The sequence below is a fragment of the Ctenopharyngodon idella genome, chromosome 24, assembly GCF_019924925.1.
Source record: "Ctenopharyngodon idella isolate HZGC_01 chromosome 24, HZGC01, whole genome shotgun sequence".
Lineage (NCBI taxonomy): Eukaryota > Metazoa > Chordata > Actinopteri > Cypriniformes > Xenocyprididae > Ctenopharyngodon > Ctenopharyngodon idella.
Window position 1 is genome coordinate 3,853,764 of NC_067243.1, and position 15,770 is coordinate 3,869,533.

The window sequence follows — 15,770 nt, forward strand, 5'->3', positions numbered from 1 at the left end:
TTTGACTGAGGTAGCAGAACCAATCATTAATGTTTCAGTTTTGTTATTATTTAGTTTAAGAAAATTCAAGGACATCCAATGCTTGATATCCCTGATGCATGCAGTAATTGAGTCAGGCAGGGATGGCCTATCAGAGCTGGTGGTAAGGTAGATTTGAATGTCATCAGCATAGCAATGAAACTGAAGTCCATGCATGTGTATGATGTCACCAAATGGAGAAATATAAATGATGAACAGAAGTGGACCCAGAACTGAACCTTGAGGAACACCCTGTGAGACCGGAGCAGTGGCAGATTTATAACCTTGTATGGTGATATAATATTTTATGACGTTGATGTAGGAAATGAGCCAGGAAAGAGCTGAACCAGTGATACCGATATCAGAAAGGCGAGAGATGAGTATTTCATGGCAGACTGTGTCAAATGCAGAGCTTAGATCGAGAAGAATCAGGATGTTTATTAACCCAGAACCCATGGACAGAAGAATTTCATTAACCACATGAAGAAGAGCAGTTTCAGTGCTATGTGAAGAGTGAAATCCTGACTGAAAAGGTTTAAAAAGGCCATTAGCGTTTAAGTAAGATCTCAATTGTGAAGCCACAACTTTTTCAAAAATTTTACTTAAGAATGGTAAATTTGAGATTGGCCTGTCATTATTCATGTTTAGATGGTCAAGACCCGTTTTTTTAAGAATGGGGGTCACTGCAGCCATTTTTAATTCTGCTGGAACAATGGCAGATGCTAAACTAAAATTTATGTGTTATGAAAGGTTCAATCTCAGGAACTCACATCTTAAGCAAAACAGTAGGTGTAGGATCAAGCTGGAAGGATGTAGAATTAGACTTCACAATTAGATCACTTATGGCAGCAGAAGTAGTGAGAGTAAAAGCAGAGAGAGTTTGTTGAGTGAGCCGAGTCAGCTGACATCAAGTGAACATTTGAGTCAGTTGTATGAGGGGTGTCTTTGGAAATGGATTCAGTGATTGACTTCAATTTGTCTGAAAAGTAATGAGAAAAATTATTCACAAGCACCTCAGAGCCAGAAATAACATGTTGTGGAGGGTTGGTGAGTTTGTTGACCATAGCAAACAGAGATGTGGGCCTGCACATAGAATTCTTAATAGTAGAAGAGAAATATGAGGATCTTGCAGCATTGAGGGCTGTACAGTAGTTGAGCAAATGTTCTTTCAAAGCCACAGAGTGCACAATGAGTCCAGTTTTCCTGTACAGTCTTTCCAAGCGATGTCCCATAGCTTTCATTGCTCGAAGTTCCGGAGTGAACCAGGGTGAAACATGTGCAGATGGAACCAGTCTAGTTTTAAAAGGATTTTTAATTTAATTTTTAAAGTATAATTTCAGTTATTTAAATAATTTAATATTTCTATATTCAAAACTTATTTAAACTCTATTTAAAACATTAATCTCATGAATTAAACCCTCTAGCTTACTTCATTTGGGGTGTACACCTGTGACCCCAGACAACAAAATATAATTTTGTAACCAAAAACAAATTTTTGGTTTTTTTTTAAACAAATGTAATTTTACCCTGTTTATTAATGTTTTGTTTTGGTTTAGTGTAAAGATGGCTGCAGAGCTCCACTATTTGTATCAGAGGTGGGTAGAGTATCTAAAAACTGTACTCAAGTAAAAGTACAAGTTCTTATACAAATATTTACTCAAAGTAAAAGTGAAAGTAATAATCTTAATAGTTACTCAAGTAAGAGTAAAAAAAGTATCCAATGAAAAACCACTCAAGTAGCTCGTTACTAGTTACTTTGTAATTATATATGTATTATATATATATACACACACACACACACACACTACCACTCAAAAGTTTGGAATCAGTAAGACTTTTAATCGTCTGTTCACCAAGGCTACATTTAATGCAGAGTACAGTGAAAAGTAAAGACAGCACAGTTAAAACAGTAATATTGAGAAATATTATTACAATTTAAAATAACCTTTTTTTAAATATTTTAAAGTGTAATTTATTCCTGTGATCAAAGCTGAGTTTTCAGCATCATTACTCCAGTCTTCAGTGTCACATGATCCTTCAGATATCATTCTAATATGATGATTTGATGCTCAACAAACATTTATTGTGTACAATTGTACAAAATATTTGTGTTTTTCAGGATTATTTGATGAATAGAAAGTTCAAAAGAGCAGCATTTATTTAAAATATAATCTTTTGTAACATTATAAATGTCTTTACTGTCACTTTTGATGCATCCTTGCTGAATAAAAGTATTAATTCTTACTGACCCAAAACTTTTGAACAGTAGTGTATAATGTTACAAAAGCTTTGTATTTCAGATAAATGCTGTTCTTTTGAACTTTCTATTCATCAAAGAATCCTGACAAAAAAGTACACAACTGTTTTCAACATTGATAATAATCATAAATGTTTCTTGAGTATCAAATAATCATATTAGAATGATTTCTGAAGGATCATGTGACACTGAAGACTGGAGTAATGATGCTGAAAATTCAGCTTTGATCACAGGAATAAATTACACTTTACTATATATTCACATAGAAAACAGATATTTTAAATTGTAATATCCATCCATCCATCCATCCATTTTCTTCCGCTTATCCAGGGCCGGGTCGCGGGGGCAGCAGTCTAAGCAGAGATGCCCAGACTTCCCTCTCCCCAGACACTTCCTCCAGCTCTTCCGGGGGAATTCTGAGGCGTTCCCAGGCCAGCCGAGAGACATAGTCCCTCCAGCGTGTCCTAGGTCTTCCCCGGGGCCTCCTCCCAGTGGGACATGCCCGGAACACCCCCCCAGGGAGGCGTCCAGGAAGCATCCGGAACAGATGCCCGAGCCACCTCAGCTGGCTCCTCTCGATGTGGAGGAGCAGCGGCTCTACTCTGAGCTCCTCCCGAGTGACCGAGCTCCTCACCCTATCTGTAAGGGAGCGCCCAGCCACCCTGCGGAGGAAACTCATTTCGACCGCCTGTATCCGGGATCTCATTCTTTCGATCATGACCCAAAGCTCATGACCATAGGTGAGAGTTGGAACGTAGATTGACCGATAAATCGAAAGCTTCACCTCACAGCTCAGCTCCTTCTTCACCACGACGGACCGGTACATCGACTGCATTACTGCAGAAGCTGCACCGATCCGCCTGTCAATCTCCCACTCCGTCCTTCCCTCACTCGTGAACAAGACCCCAAGATACTTAAACTCCTCCACTTGAGGCAGGACTACTCCACCAACCTGAAGGGGGCAAGCCACCCTTTTCCGGCTGAGAACCATGGCCTCGGACCTGGAGGCGCTGATTCTCATCCCAGCCGCTTCACACTCGGCTGCAAACCGTCCCAGTGCACGCTGAAGGTCCTGGTTTGATGGAGCCAACAGGACAACGTCATCTGCAAAAAGCAGCGACGAAATCCTATGGTCCCGAAACCGGACTCCCTCCGGCCCCTGGCTGCACCTAGAAATCCTGTCCATAAAGATAATGAACAGGACCGGCGACAAAGGGCAGCCCTGCCGGAGTCCAACACGCACCAGGAACAGGTCTGACTTACTGCCGGCAATGCGAACCAAGCTCCTGCTCTGGTCGTACAGGGACCGGACAGCCCTTAGCAGAGGGCCCCTGACCCCATACTCCCAGAGCACCCCCCACAAGGTGCCGCGAGGGACACGGTCGAATGTCTTCTCCAGATCCACAAAGCACATGTGGACTGCTTGGGCAAACTCCCATGAACCCTCCAGCACCCTGAAGAGGGTATAGAGCTGGTCCAGTGTTCCACGACCGGGACGAAAACTGCATTGTTCCTCCTGGATCCGATGTTCGACTATCGGCTGAATTCTCCTCTCCAGTACCCTGGCATAGACTTTTCCAGGGAGGCTGAGGAGTGTGATCCCCCTGTAGTTGGAACACACCCTCCGGTCCCCCTAATTGAAAAGAGGGATCACCACCCCGGTCTGCCAGTCCGGGGGCACTGTCCCCAACCGTCACGCAATGTTGCAGAGGCGTGTCAACCAAGACAGCCCCGCAACATCCAGAGACTTAAGGTACTCAGGGTGGATCTCATCCACCCCCGGTGCCTTGCCACCGAGAAGCTTCTGAACTACCTCGGTGACTTCAGCTTGGGTGATGGAGGAATCCACCTCTGAGCCCTCGGCCTCTGCTTCCTCGGAGGAAGACGTGTTGGTGGGGTTGAGGAGATCCTTGAAGTATTCCTTCCACCGTCCAACGATGTCCCCAGTTGAGGTCAACAGCTGCCCACCTCCACTGTAAACAGTGTTGGCAGGGCACTGTTTCCCCCTCCTGAGGCGCCGGATGGTTTGCCAGAATCTCCTCGAGGCCGACCGATAGTCCCTCTCCATGGCCTCACCAAACTCCTCCAGATCCGAGTGTTTGCCTCCACATCTATCCGGGCTGCAGTCTGCTTGGCCTGCCGGTACCCGTCAGCTACCTCAGCCAGGCTCGATAGGACTCCTTCTTCAGCTTGACCGCATCCCTTACTTCCGGTGTCCACCACCGGGTTCAGGGATTGCCGCCACGACAGGCACCGGAGACCTTACGGCCACAGCTCCGAACAGCCACGTCGACAATGGAGGTGGAGAACATAGTCCACTCGGACTCCATGTCTCCATCCTCCCTCGGGATCCGATCGAAGCTCTGCTGGAGGTGGGAGTTGAAGATCTCTCTGACAGGGGGCTCGGCCAAACGTTCCCAACAGACCCTCACAGTACGTTTGGGTCTGACAAGTCTGTCCAGCTTCCTCCCTCGCCATCGGATCCAACTCACCACCAGGTGGTGATCAGTTGACAGCTCACCCGAGTGTCCAAGACATACGGCAGGAGGCCCAATGAAACAACCACAAAGTCGATCATCGACCTCTGGCCTAGGGTGTCCTGGTGCCACGTGCACTGATGGACACCCTTATGCTTGAACATGGTGTTCATTATGGACAAACTGTGACTAGCACACAAGTCCAATAACAGAACACCACTCGAGTTCAGATCAGGGAGGCCGTTCCTCCCAATCACGCCCCTCCAGGTGTCACTGTCATTGTCACTGCCCATGTGAGCGTTGAAGTCCCCCAGTAGAATGACGGAGTCCCCAGTCGGAGCACTTTCCAGCACCCCTCCCAGAGACTCCAAGAAGGCCGGGTACTCTGCACTGCCATTCGGCCCATAGGCACAAATGACAGTGAGAGACCTATCCCTGGCCCGAAGGCACAGGGAAGCGACGCTCTAATTCAACGAGGTAAACTCCAACACATGGTGGCTAAGCTGGGGGGCTATGAGCAAGCCCACACCAGCCCGCCGCCTCTCACCGTGGGCACCTTCAGAGTAGTGGAGAGTCCAGCCTCTCTCGAGGAGTTGGGTTCCAGAGCCCAAACTGTGCGTGGAGGTGAGCCCGACTATCTCTAGTAGGTACCTCTCAACCTCCCGCACAAGCTCAGGCTCCTTCCCCCCCAGCGAGGTGACATTCCATGTCCCTAGCACCAGATTCCGCATCTGGGGATTGGGTCGCCAAGGCCCCCGCCTTCGACTGCCGCCCAATCCACAATGCACCGGCCCCTTACGGTCCCTCCTGCAGGTGGTGGGCCCACAGGAGGTCGGGGTAAGACCCGGCCACCAGGCGCTCACATGCGAGCCCCAACCCCGGGCCTGGCTCCAGGGTGGGGCCCCGGTTGTGCCATACCGGGCGACGTAACGGACCTTGTTATAAACCTTTTCATAAGGGGCTTTTGAACCGCTCTTTGTCTGACCTGTCACCTAGGACCTGTTTGCCTTGGGAGACCCTACCAGGGGCATATAGCCCCTGACAACATAGTTTCTAGGATCATTCGGGCACTCAAACCCCTCCACCACGTTAAGGTGACTGTTCGAGGAGGGGAAAAACAGTTATATTAGCAGTAAAAACAGTAATATTGTGAAATATTATTAAATTGTAATAATTACTGTTTTTACTCTATTTGTAAATAAATAAATGCAGCCTTGGTGAGCAAACGAAACTTCTGTTCAAAACATAAAAAAATCGTACCGATCCCAAACTTCTGCGCAGTAGTGTATGTAACACAATACAATAGTATGTTATTATTTAGATAGATACTTAAATTATTATTATTATTATTATCATCATAATTTGATATCTTTGCATCAAAACAGAAGAGACTAGCATTATTTCTGACATCTGTAGCCCAAATATCATTGCATGTCTTTTGCTTTGTATAATAATACAGCTAACGTACATTTGAAAGAAGAGAGAAAACTCTTTACATGTGCTCGTGCTCATAACCTCTGAACATCACACAAACAATGATTAAATGCACATTGACGGATCTTCTTCCGTCTGTTCTCCAAAATGTAATCAAATGTATATTTCTGCAGGCGCGTGTAAACTGAACTGTGTCTACGCTAAAGACGAAAAGTTCGCCGGCGCCCACAAATTACCGTGGGACGGCTTCATTTCATTCTCTCTCTACAATGGTGGCTGTATGAATTTAAATCTAATGAAATTGATACCTGTGGAATTGTTCACAGACAGCATACACAGCTCAACTAATAAAGATCTTCATCGCTGGCAAACAGTAGGCTATGCTTTTGCAGATTTACTTTTAATCGATCCACTGCCACTTCATCCAACACTCCGAGTGAGAAACCGCTTCAGACGATTCAGTGCGTGCAGGAACTGATCAAATCATTCAAACTGATTCGCGAACAAATTTAGACAATTTGTTTAGACAAGTTTTTACCAAAATGTCGAGAGCGCATTATTGTGACGCGAGAGCACATCAATGTAATGCACGAGCGCGAATCTCTACGCTCGCGCGCGGATTTCCTATGCTCTCGCACAAAACTGGACGCGCGCTCTCAAATATACAGTGCTCTCTTATGAACTGCCTCTTCTCTCGCTCAGATGTCGCGTGTGCGCGCTCAAACTGCGTCCTGCACGCTCGCGAATCTCTGTGTTCTTGCACTAGAAATTAATTTGCTTCTGGATTAAACGCTGTCAAAAGTTACCAACTAATCAGAAGAGATGACTGATCCATGAAAATGCTACCTGGAATTTTATTGGCTAAGAGTGAACTGCGCCTGGAATTCTTTCGATAAAAATGGATATGTAATTTCTTTACAATTTAATAATATTTAATAATATTAATCAAAATGTAGGCCATATCTTAGAAATGGCTCGGAATGGGGCGCTTGGATGGTTTCTATATTAATAAGCTTGTTTGTCTAACTGCATCACATTACAGGTCAAACTCCACTGAACGGTTTATTAAAAACCATCATATATGTCATGAATATGGCTCCCACGGACCGCCGGAGGGAGCCATCACCGGAATACTGATTCTCCACCATTCGGACTCCATTTCCCATAGGCCCTCATTCCTGGGACTGATTGCACACACACCTGCCCTGCATCACGCGCACACTATTTAAGACACGCATACACACCACATCTTCGCGAAGTCTTGATTTGTTACGGTGATCATTTCTGAGCGTTATTCTGTGGACTGATATCTTGTTGTTACCTGGACTGTTTATCTCTCGTGAACCCTTGCCGCCTGCCCTGAACCTTGCCTGTACCCTGGACTGTGTTTGTTCGCCGCCTGCCTCGATCCTTGCCTGTCCCTGTTTACGGTACTGCTCTGCCCTTGTCTGTACTACTGCTGTGTTTAATAAAGCTGCAAATGGATCCACACTCTGTTGACCCGTCATTACAATATTAGCCAATATCATGGACCAAAACATTAAATTATACATTAATTTAAAACAAAAGATTAAACAACTAATTTAATGTTATAAATCAGTCAAAATTTAGAAATGTACAATATGTTAAATTAGCCTATTAAAAATATGTATTAATTTAATTTAAATGAAATTACATTCATTACAAAATCTTTTGAAATTAATGAAGACATGTTTCATCCAGTGTTTTTTAAACGAATCTCTTGATTTAATGATTCCGATACATCAAATATATTTTAACAGTCACTGGTCACCACCTACTGGCAGAACAGTGTAATAACATTAGTTTCAAAGGTCATTTACTCGTTTTTATTGCTGAAATCAGTGTATATTCGGACTATAAATTATTGCAATACTTGCGTTATTATTTAATGTTTGCATTACAGAAGTAGCAATAGCGTGCTGTTGAAAACACTTTGTGAAGCTGTTTAAAACATAGCTTACATGACCACTGCTTTCAGCGACAATACAAAAGCAGGTTTAAATAATCCGGTGTGATCGTAATTTCAAAGTTTTAGTAGACATCGAATCGTTGTCATTTAGGAATAAGATCACGTTCTTTTGATTAATCATACATACATAAGAGCTTAAGCATTTTTGTATGTTATGTTTAACCAGACCTCAAAAGAAATTCACTATAGGTGGTTTATTTGATCTCCACATTTTAAGTATTTAGGGAATGATGATCTGACCCTGATCTTGTTCTGTCTTAAATCAGAAGATATTTTTTGGTAATTCTTTACAATAAGTTTTCATTAACATTATTTAACTGCATTAGTTAACATGAACTAATAATGAACTGCACTTCTACAGCATTTATTAATCTTTGTTAATGTTAATTTCAACATTTACTAATACATTATTAAAATCAAAAGTTGTATTTGTTAACATTAGTAAATGCACTGTGAAGTAACATACAACCAACAAACAGCTGTATTTTAACTAAGGTTAACAAAGATTAATAATTACAGTAATGTATTGCACATTGTTAGTTCATGTTAGATAATACATTAACTAATGTTAACAAATAAAAACCTTATTGTAAAATGTCACCTATTTATTTTATATAAATTTCAACACAAGTACACAAAATGTATGACCACAATAACTTTAAGAAACTTTTGTTTGTTCGTTTGATTGTCTAGATAAATCTGGGTTAGACCTGTAATGTGATGCAGTTAGACTAGGTTACATTTGATTAATATAATTAAATTGTAAAGAAATTAAATATCCATCTTTGTCGAAAGAATTCCATGTGCAGTTCACTCTCAGCCAATAAGATTCCACGTTGCATTTTCATGGATCTTCATGGACATTTTCCATGTGCTCTCAACATTTGATAGTAAAATACAAGTCTTTGAACGGAATCGACTCAAAAGAGTGATTCATTTGTGAATGGGGCATCGTTCATGAAAAAAAGAGCGCGCTTGGAATAAACTTTGCATTTCTTAACATGTACAGTAGGCTATTTAAAATAAAGGAACATCGCCAAACGTAGTGAATGTTGCAGCCCTTGGCTTTTTGAATAGGAGGCAGAGAGTCTCTAATGGGTGCAATTGTTTTTTATTCTTCTAGAACCAGCATAAGCACCGTGAAAACCAGCTATTTGCATGTTTAATTTTAGTTAACAGCATAACACATAAAACAATAATTGGCTCAATTAACATGTGAAACTTAAAACATTTTCCGGTAACAGTCAATGTAGATATTTACATCCTTAAACATTTTCTACACATTAACAAAATTAACTAAAAATACACACCTTGGTCCGCTCACCAAGGGTGCAAACTTTAGGCTTGCTGCTTCTTGGGTTAGTTGCTAGCTTTATGATCTCTGGGCTAAACAGCACACAAAGTGTGAACATAAGACAAAGCAACTTAAAGGTGCTCTAAGCGATGTCACGCGTTTTTAGGCCAAAACATTTTTTGTCACATACAGCAAACACCTCCTCACTATCCGCTAGCTGCCTGTCCCCTGAACAGACTGTAAAAAAACGCGGTCTCTGTAGTCGCCACAAGCTCCAAAAACGGCAATAAAAACAAACTGGTGCAGCCTGGACCACAAAACATAAAAAACACGCTCCAGCCAATAACCGACAAGAATGATTTTAAATGCGCGTTCATGACTGTTTCAGGAAGCACGGAGGGTCTAGCTAGCCTCTGATTTGTTTGACAACACTTCAAACGTCAACAGGAAGTTACTCCGCCCAGGATTGCTGAGAGCACCTTTAACAAAATGTAAAAAAGGGAATCATATATCTACTTAAAGTTACAGATAGCAGAGAGAACAGCACCAAGATTACACAAACTGTGTTAACTTACATAAAGGAGACGAGAGAAATCTGATGTGTGAGTCTGTTGATCAGCTATACAGGTTACTGGGCTCAAAGCCTCAAACCCAGTCACATGAATGACCTATATGACTGTAAATTAATTACCTATAGCGGTCTCTAGTGGCCACTTACAGTGAAGTACAGATTTTTCATTACAAATGTACTCAAGTTAAAGTAAAAATACCCACATTTAAATCTACTCTAAAAAGTAATTTTTTTCCCCAAAAAAGTACTCAAGTAAATGTAACTACGTAAATGTACGTCGTTACTACCCACCTCTGATTTGTATGTGCTTTGACTAACTGAAAGACTCTTTTCACAAGTTTTTTTTGTTTTTTTTCAGTTGGATTCGTATCTAAATATTATGAAATCACAATTATAACAATAAAAGTTACTTTTTGTCAAAGTTTGTAATGGTGACAAAAAAGTCATAATATTTAGATATGAATCCAACTGATTTTTTTTTTTTTTTTTTTTTTTTTTTTTTTTTAAGTTGTCTTTCATTTAGTCAAATAGCAAATAACAAATAGTGGAGCTCTGCAGCCATCTACTGGATAAAGTGATAATTTTTTACTTTCAAAACTCAACATTTGCTTTGAGTCAGTCAGTTTCTGATCTCGATGGATACTCGATGGCTCTGTATGTTGTAAGATCTGCTGGATGTGTTTCTGAAGTTTCTGTGGTCAGCTGGATTGACGTCAGTCAGTGTTAATAATGTGCTTCTCATTTAAGGACACTGTGGGCTGGAGAATCCAGACTCCACCTGCTACTTGAATGCAGTTCTTCAGACACTCTTCATGATGAAGGAGTTCAGACAACATGTCGAGAGGTAAAGAAACGTCTTTCACTTCCTGCAGTGGAAACAACAGCTGATCAATAAACACTCAATGTCTTCTGTAGAGTTTCATCTGATGATAACTTCATTAGTGAGCTGAAGAAATTGTTCAAAGAATTGGAAACGCAACAGGAACGTGCAGTTTCAGCAGCTGGGGTCACAAGAAGCCTCAGCATTGACGGTTGGTCTCTTTTATTGCTGTTTCCAGCATTCAGTAAATATTCTTGTTTATAAAAGTTATTCAGTATCAGTGTTTGATTGTTATGTGCTTCTCTCCATCAAACCCAAAGTTTATAAACAACAAGACGCAGCAGAACATCTACATTCGATCCTTAAAAAGACTCCTGGATCCTCTGAGGTAACTAGTTTCTTCTGGATTATTCTGTCCTCTTTTGTCTCAGTGTTCAGTGACTTTCATAAGGAGCATCAATCATCTCACAGCAGTTCAGCTCTGGAAGTGTTTCTCCAGAGAAAGTTCAGACACATTATTGGCTCTTATTTGGTTTTGATCTCTTTCACTGAGGCCTTCTGCTTCTTCATCGTCTGCACAAACTTACTTCACATGGATCCTTGGATTGATTTACAATCATTCAGTAAGGACTTCAGTAAATCATTCAGTAAAGTAGACTGAAGTCTGGTTGTAATGTCTCTTCACAGAGCTTACACAGATACAGATGGGAGCATTGAAAGCAGGCATCTATCAGTGGATATATTAGGGATCTGCTGATAGACGCCTGCTTTCAAACGCTTCCATGTGTATCTGTGTAAGCCAAGTGTGCCACACAAGTCCTGAAAAGTGAAGCCAAAGCGTCTCGATCGCCCCCAGGTGGTTGGTCCCAGTATAGGTCATAAACCCCGCCCTCTCCAAGTAATTTAATGGGATGCGAGACAAACTGAACAATTCAATTACACTTCAAATATGTAGTTTTTATCACACTGATGTAAGTTCAAATGTTCTTTTTTTTTTTATAATAAGTTTGGTTTTAGTTACTTAATTGATGCTATAAAAACGGGGGTTTGACATCATGATTGACAGTTAGGGCTTAAAAATGAAAAAAAAAATCCAATTGGTTCTGGTTTGATTAGAAAAAAACCTTATAACATTATTTCAAAAAGAATAAAAAAAAATTGCATTTAACTTTTTATAATAATAATAATAATAATAATACGCACATTATTTATTCGAAAACAATACAGTTATTTTTTTATAACAAGATTCAAACTTTAAACCTAAACTTTTATTCAAAATGAATTAAAAAAAAAGTTAAAAAATAAAGTTATTAACCGTTATGTTTTTAATCAAATCAGAAATAGGGGTACAGTAGGAGTCCATTTCTGTCCCCCAAGGTACAATCTACACTAACGTACCCCATAGGGCTTATTATTGGACCTCAAGGTACATGTACCTACCTTTTTAAGGGTCAAAAAGGTACATATATGTTCCCAACCCTATGCCAAGGGTACAAAAGCTTAATTGTGCTCCGTGGCTAAAGCTAACATTACACACTGTTGGAGAGATTTATAAAGAATGAAGATGTGTTTATGAATTATACAGACTGCAAGTGTTTAAAAATGAAAATAGCGAGGGCTCTCTTGGCTCCATGAATACAGTAAGAAACAATGGTAACTTTAACCACATTTAACAGTACATTAGCAACATGCTAACGAAACATTTAGAAAGACAGTTTACAAATATCACTACAAATATCATGATATCATGGATCATGTCAGTTATTATTGCTCCATCTGCCATTTTTCGCTGTTGTCCTTGCTTGCTTACCTAGTCTGATGATTCAGCTGTGCAGCTCCAGACGTTCTGCCCTTGTGTAATGCCTTGTACATGGGCTGGCATATGCAAATATTGGGGGCATACATATTAATGATCCCGAATGTTACGTAACAGTCGGTGTTATGTTGAGATTCGCCTGTTTTTCAGACGTCTTTTAAACAAATGAGATTTACACAAGAAGGAGGAAACAATGGAGTTTCCATGTACTGAACTCTTGTTATTCAACTATGCCAAGGTAAATTCAATTTTTGATTCTAGGGCACCTTTAACGTGAAAAACGCTTAACGTGGCTTAATGTAAGACAGTGATATTAACAGACCAAACTCACTAAACATCATACTAAGGCTAAACCATAGGCCTACTATGTACAGCAAAGCAGATGAGCCCAAAATATGAACGCGATTTGTTTAATTACATGTTGTGTTTTCCTCCCATAGAAAACCGTTATAAAGAAAAAGCTTTTAACATCGCTTAATGTAGCCTACTACGTGATATTAAAAGATCAAATTCTGCACAAACCATTTTTTTCTGTATACTATGCTTTATTAGTATAGTGTTTACTAAGTTTGGTCATTGTCGTAATAATACATTAAGCTACTTTAAGCGTTTTCTTAATGGGAGGAAAATGTTTAAACGTGTTGCGTTCATATTCTGGGCTCATCTGCTTTTCTGTGCACAGTATGCTTTATTAGTATGGTGTTTATTAAGTTTGGTTTGTTAATAACAATGTCCCAACATACAGAAGGCACGGTGGAACAGAAACGTTAAAATACTGATTCTGCTCAGAGTGAAACAATTCAATTGTTTTCCGTTTTTAAGCCCTGCTTAGAAGATTCTCATCTTTACCTTGTGTTTGTGTGTGGTCTGAAATAAACAGATGAATAACATTACAAAACAATAAATAATTACAATATACATACATGATAATATACATCATTCTACATCCAATACAATTCTCAGGGTTTGAACTGCACTACTGAAATTAACCACTAGAAGGGGCATGTTGCACATATAACAGAATCACAAATTCTCTGCAGCTCTGAGAAAACACCAAACAGATAAACAACTCAATCATTTACATTAACCAAAGCTGTAACACCGCAGATACCTATATTAAAGAGCACAAATAAGTAAATAGACCTACATTTTCTCATGAACGCAAACACTGAATTTAAACTTTGAAGGTTAAGATACAGGAGGATATGATGCGTGTTCTTCTCTTAATTCCTCTTCCTGACTCTTTGGGAAGTTCCTAGCTCGTCACCTAGCATCCTTTCCAACATTACCTAAAAGTTTGTCGCCAATTGGTTAAATCTCCTTAACATCGCTGCCCCAAACATGCAGGGGCATAAATGTTTCTGCATCTAAGTTACTAAGTGTCTGTTGATTTGGTGCCGTCATCTTCAGTAATCTGGCAATAGGCCACGTATAACCTGCATTTAACGCTGACTTTTACAGACCTTACGTGTCCGTCCACCCCAGAGAATGTCCTGCCTACTCTCCCAATTAACCAGCGGGCACGGGGCAGCTGAGGGTCAACCAACATTACTACACATCCGACTGTAATGGGTTTAGTTTCCACATGCCATTTCTGTCTTAACTGGAGATTAGGAAAGTAGCATCTCACAAAGCCTGACCAGAAATGGTCAGTGAGGACTCGGCTCTGTCTCCACTTCATCATCCTATGAGCTCAGTAGCGGGGTACGTCACTTGAGGTAGAGAGCTGAGAGCTGAAGTTCAGTTGTGGTAATGGGCGCTTTGTTTCAGACACACTGATGGCCCAGTCTGTTGTGATTGATCTACTGCTTACAGCAGGGGTCTCCAAACTCTGTCCTGGAAGGCCACTGTCCTGCAAAGTTTAGCTCCAACCCCAATTAAACACACCTGAACCAGCTAATCAAGGTCTAATTAGGCATAGAAACTTCCAGGCAGGTGTGTCAAGGCAGGTTGGAGCTAAACTCTGCAGGACAGTGGCCCTCCAGGACCATGTTTGGAGACCCCTGCTGTAAGCAGTAGATCAATCACAACAGACTGGGCCATCTGACCAATCAGAGCAGAGCAGGCACTTGGAAAGAGGGGTTTAGAGAGACTGAATCTTTGGATGTGTCATTTAAGAATCACTGAAAAATGTGGTGATGTGCAATGTATATAATGAGAAAATTAGTGTTTTTCAGCTTTGATGCATGTAAACCTGTTTTAGGAGACTAAACAAAATTAGGAACTTCTTGCGTAATGAGAAACAGCTGGAAGTAATCAAGGATAATCAGTCCTCATCTGCCAGTGAGATCCTGCAATGAGTTTGGAAACCATCTGATTATTTTATACTGTTTTTTGAGACATTTCAATGTATTTTGAAGTCATACTATTTGTGAGTCTTCAAGTGCCTTATATCAGTTCAAGTCAAGTCACCTTTATTTATATAGCGCTTTTTACAATGTAGATTGTGTCAAAGCAGCTTTACATTGATAACTGGTACATTATTTGGCTGCACAGCAGCTCTTAAAGAAAATGGTGTCAATGCAGGCAGATCAAAGCACTGATGAATATCGAATGTCAAATGTCAAGTGTCCCCAAATAAGCAAGCCAAAGGCGACAGCGGCAAGGAACCCAAACTCCAACAGGTGACATCAGGTGGCAAACGGGTGTTAAAATGGGGGGGGGGGAAACAGAAACCAGGCTTAGTCGGGGGGCCAGTTCTCCTCTGGCCAACAGTGCTTTATTACGATTCAGGTAGATATAAGTCCGATGGGATCGCAACATTCAAAGTATTTATTCCAGTTCCATCTAATTGAGGATCGTATTCATCACACCAGTATGGACGGTTGTTGAGGAACTGTGCCAGTGGTTGTCGTGTTGGTGAGGCCCTCACAATAGATGATCTAGTTGACTCAATCTCTGCTGATACTTCAAGTCACTTTTATTTCTGTAGCGCTTCATTCAATACAAATTGTGTCAAAGCAGCTTCACTGTAATAAACAGGAAAATATCAGAATCAATGATGGAAACTCTGGAGATTCTGCTGTAAAGCAGCTCATGTCTTCTGCTTCTGTTGCCACATTTGCCCTTTGGGGTCTGATGCTTTGTTACTCT

The 15,770-nt window shown here is 41.0% G+C and overlaps 1 protein-coding gene across 7 annotated transcripts in view; it reads left to right on the top strand.

Annotated features, from left to right (window-relative positions):
* LOC127507818 (ubiquitin carboxyl-terminal hydrolase 47-like) overlaps positions 1 to 15,770 on the top strand; it is a 150,682-nt gene that overhangs the window by 123,999 nt on the left and 10,913 nt on the right. For 5 of the 7 annotated variants that reach the window (XM_051885262.1, XM_051885260.1, XM_051885259.1 and 2 more), the window contains 3 exons: positions 10,789 to 10,885; positions 10,957 to 11,072; positions 11,182 to 11,249. In XM_051885262.1, the coding sequence (XP_051741222.1) occupies positions 10,789 to 10,885; positions 10,957 to 11,072; positions 11,182 to 11,249 (281 nt within the window). Of the gene's footprint in view, positions 1 to 1,574; positions 1,614 to 2,605; positions 3,016 to 10,788; positions 10,886 to 10,956; positions 11,073 to 11,181; positions 11,250 to 15,770 lie in introns of all 7 variants that reach the window. The other 2 variants (XM_051885257.1, XM_051885258.1) reach the window with 1 other exon arrangement.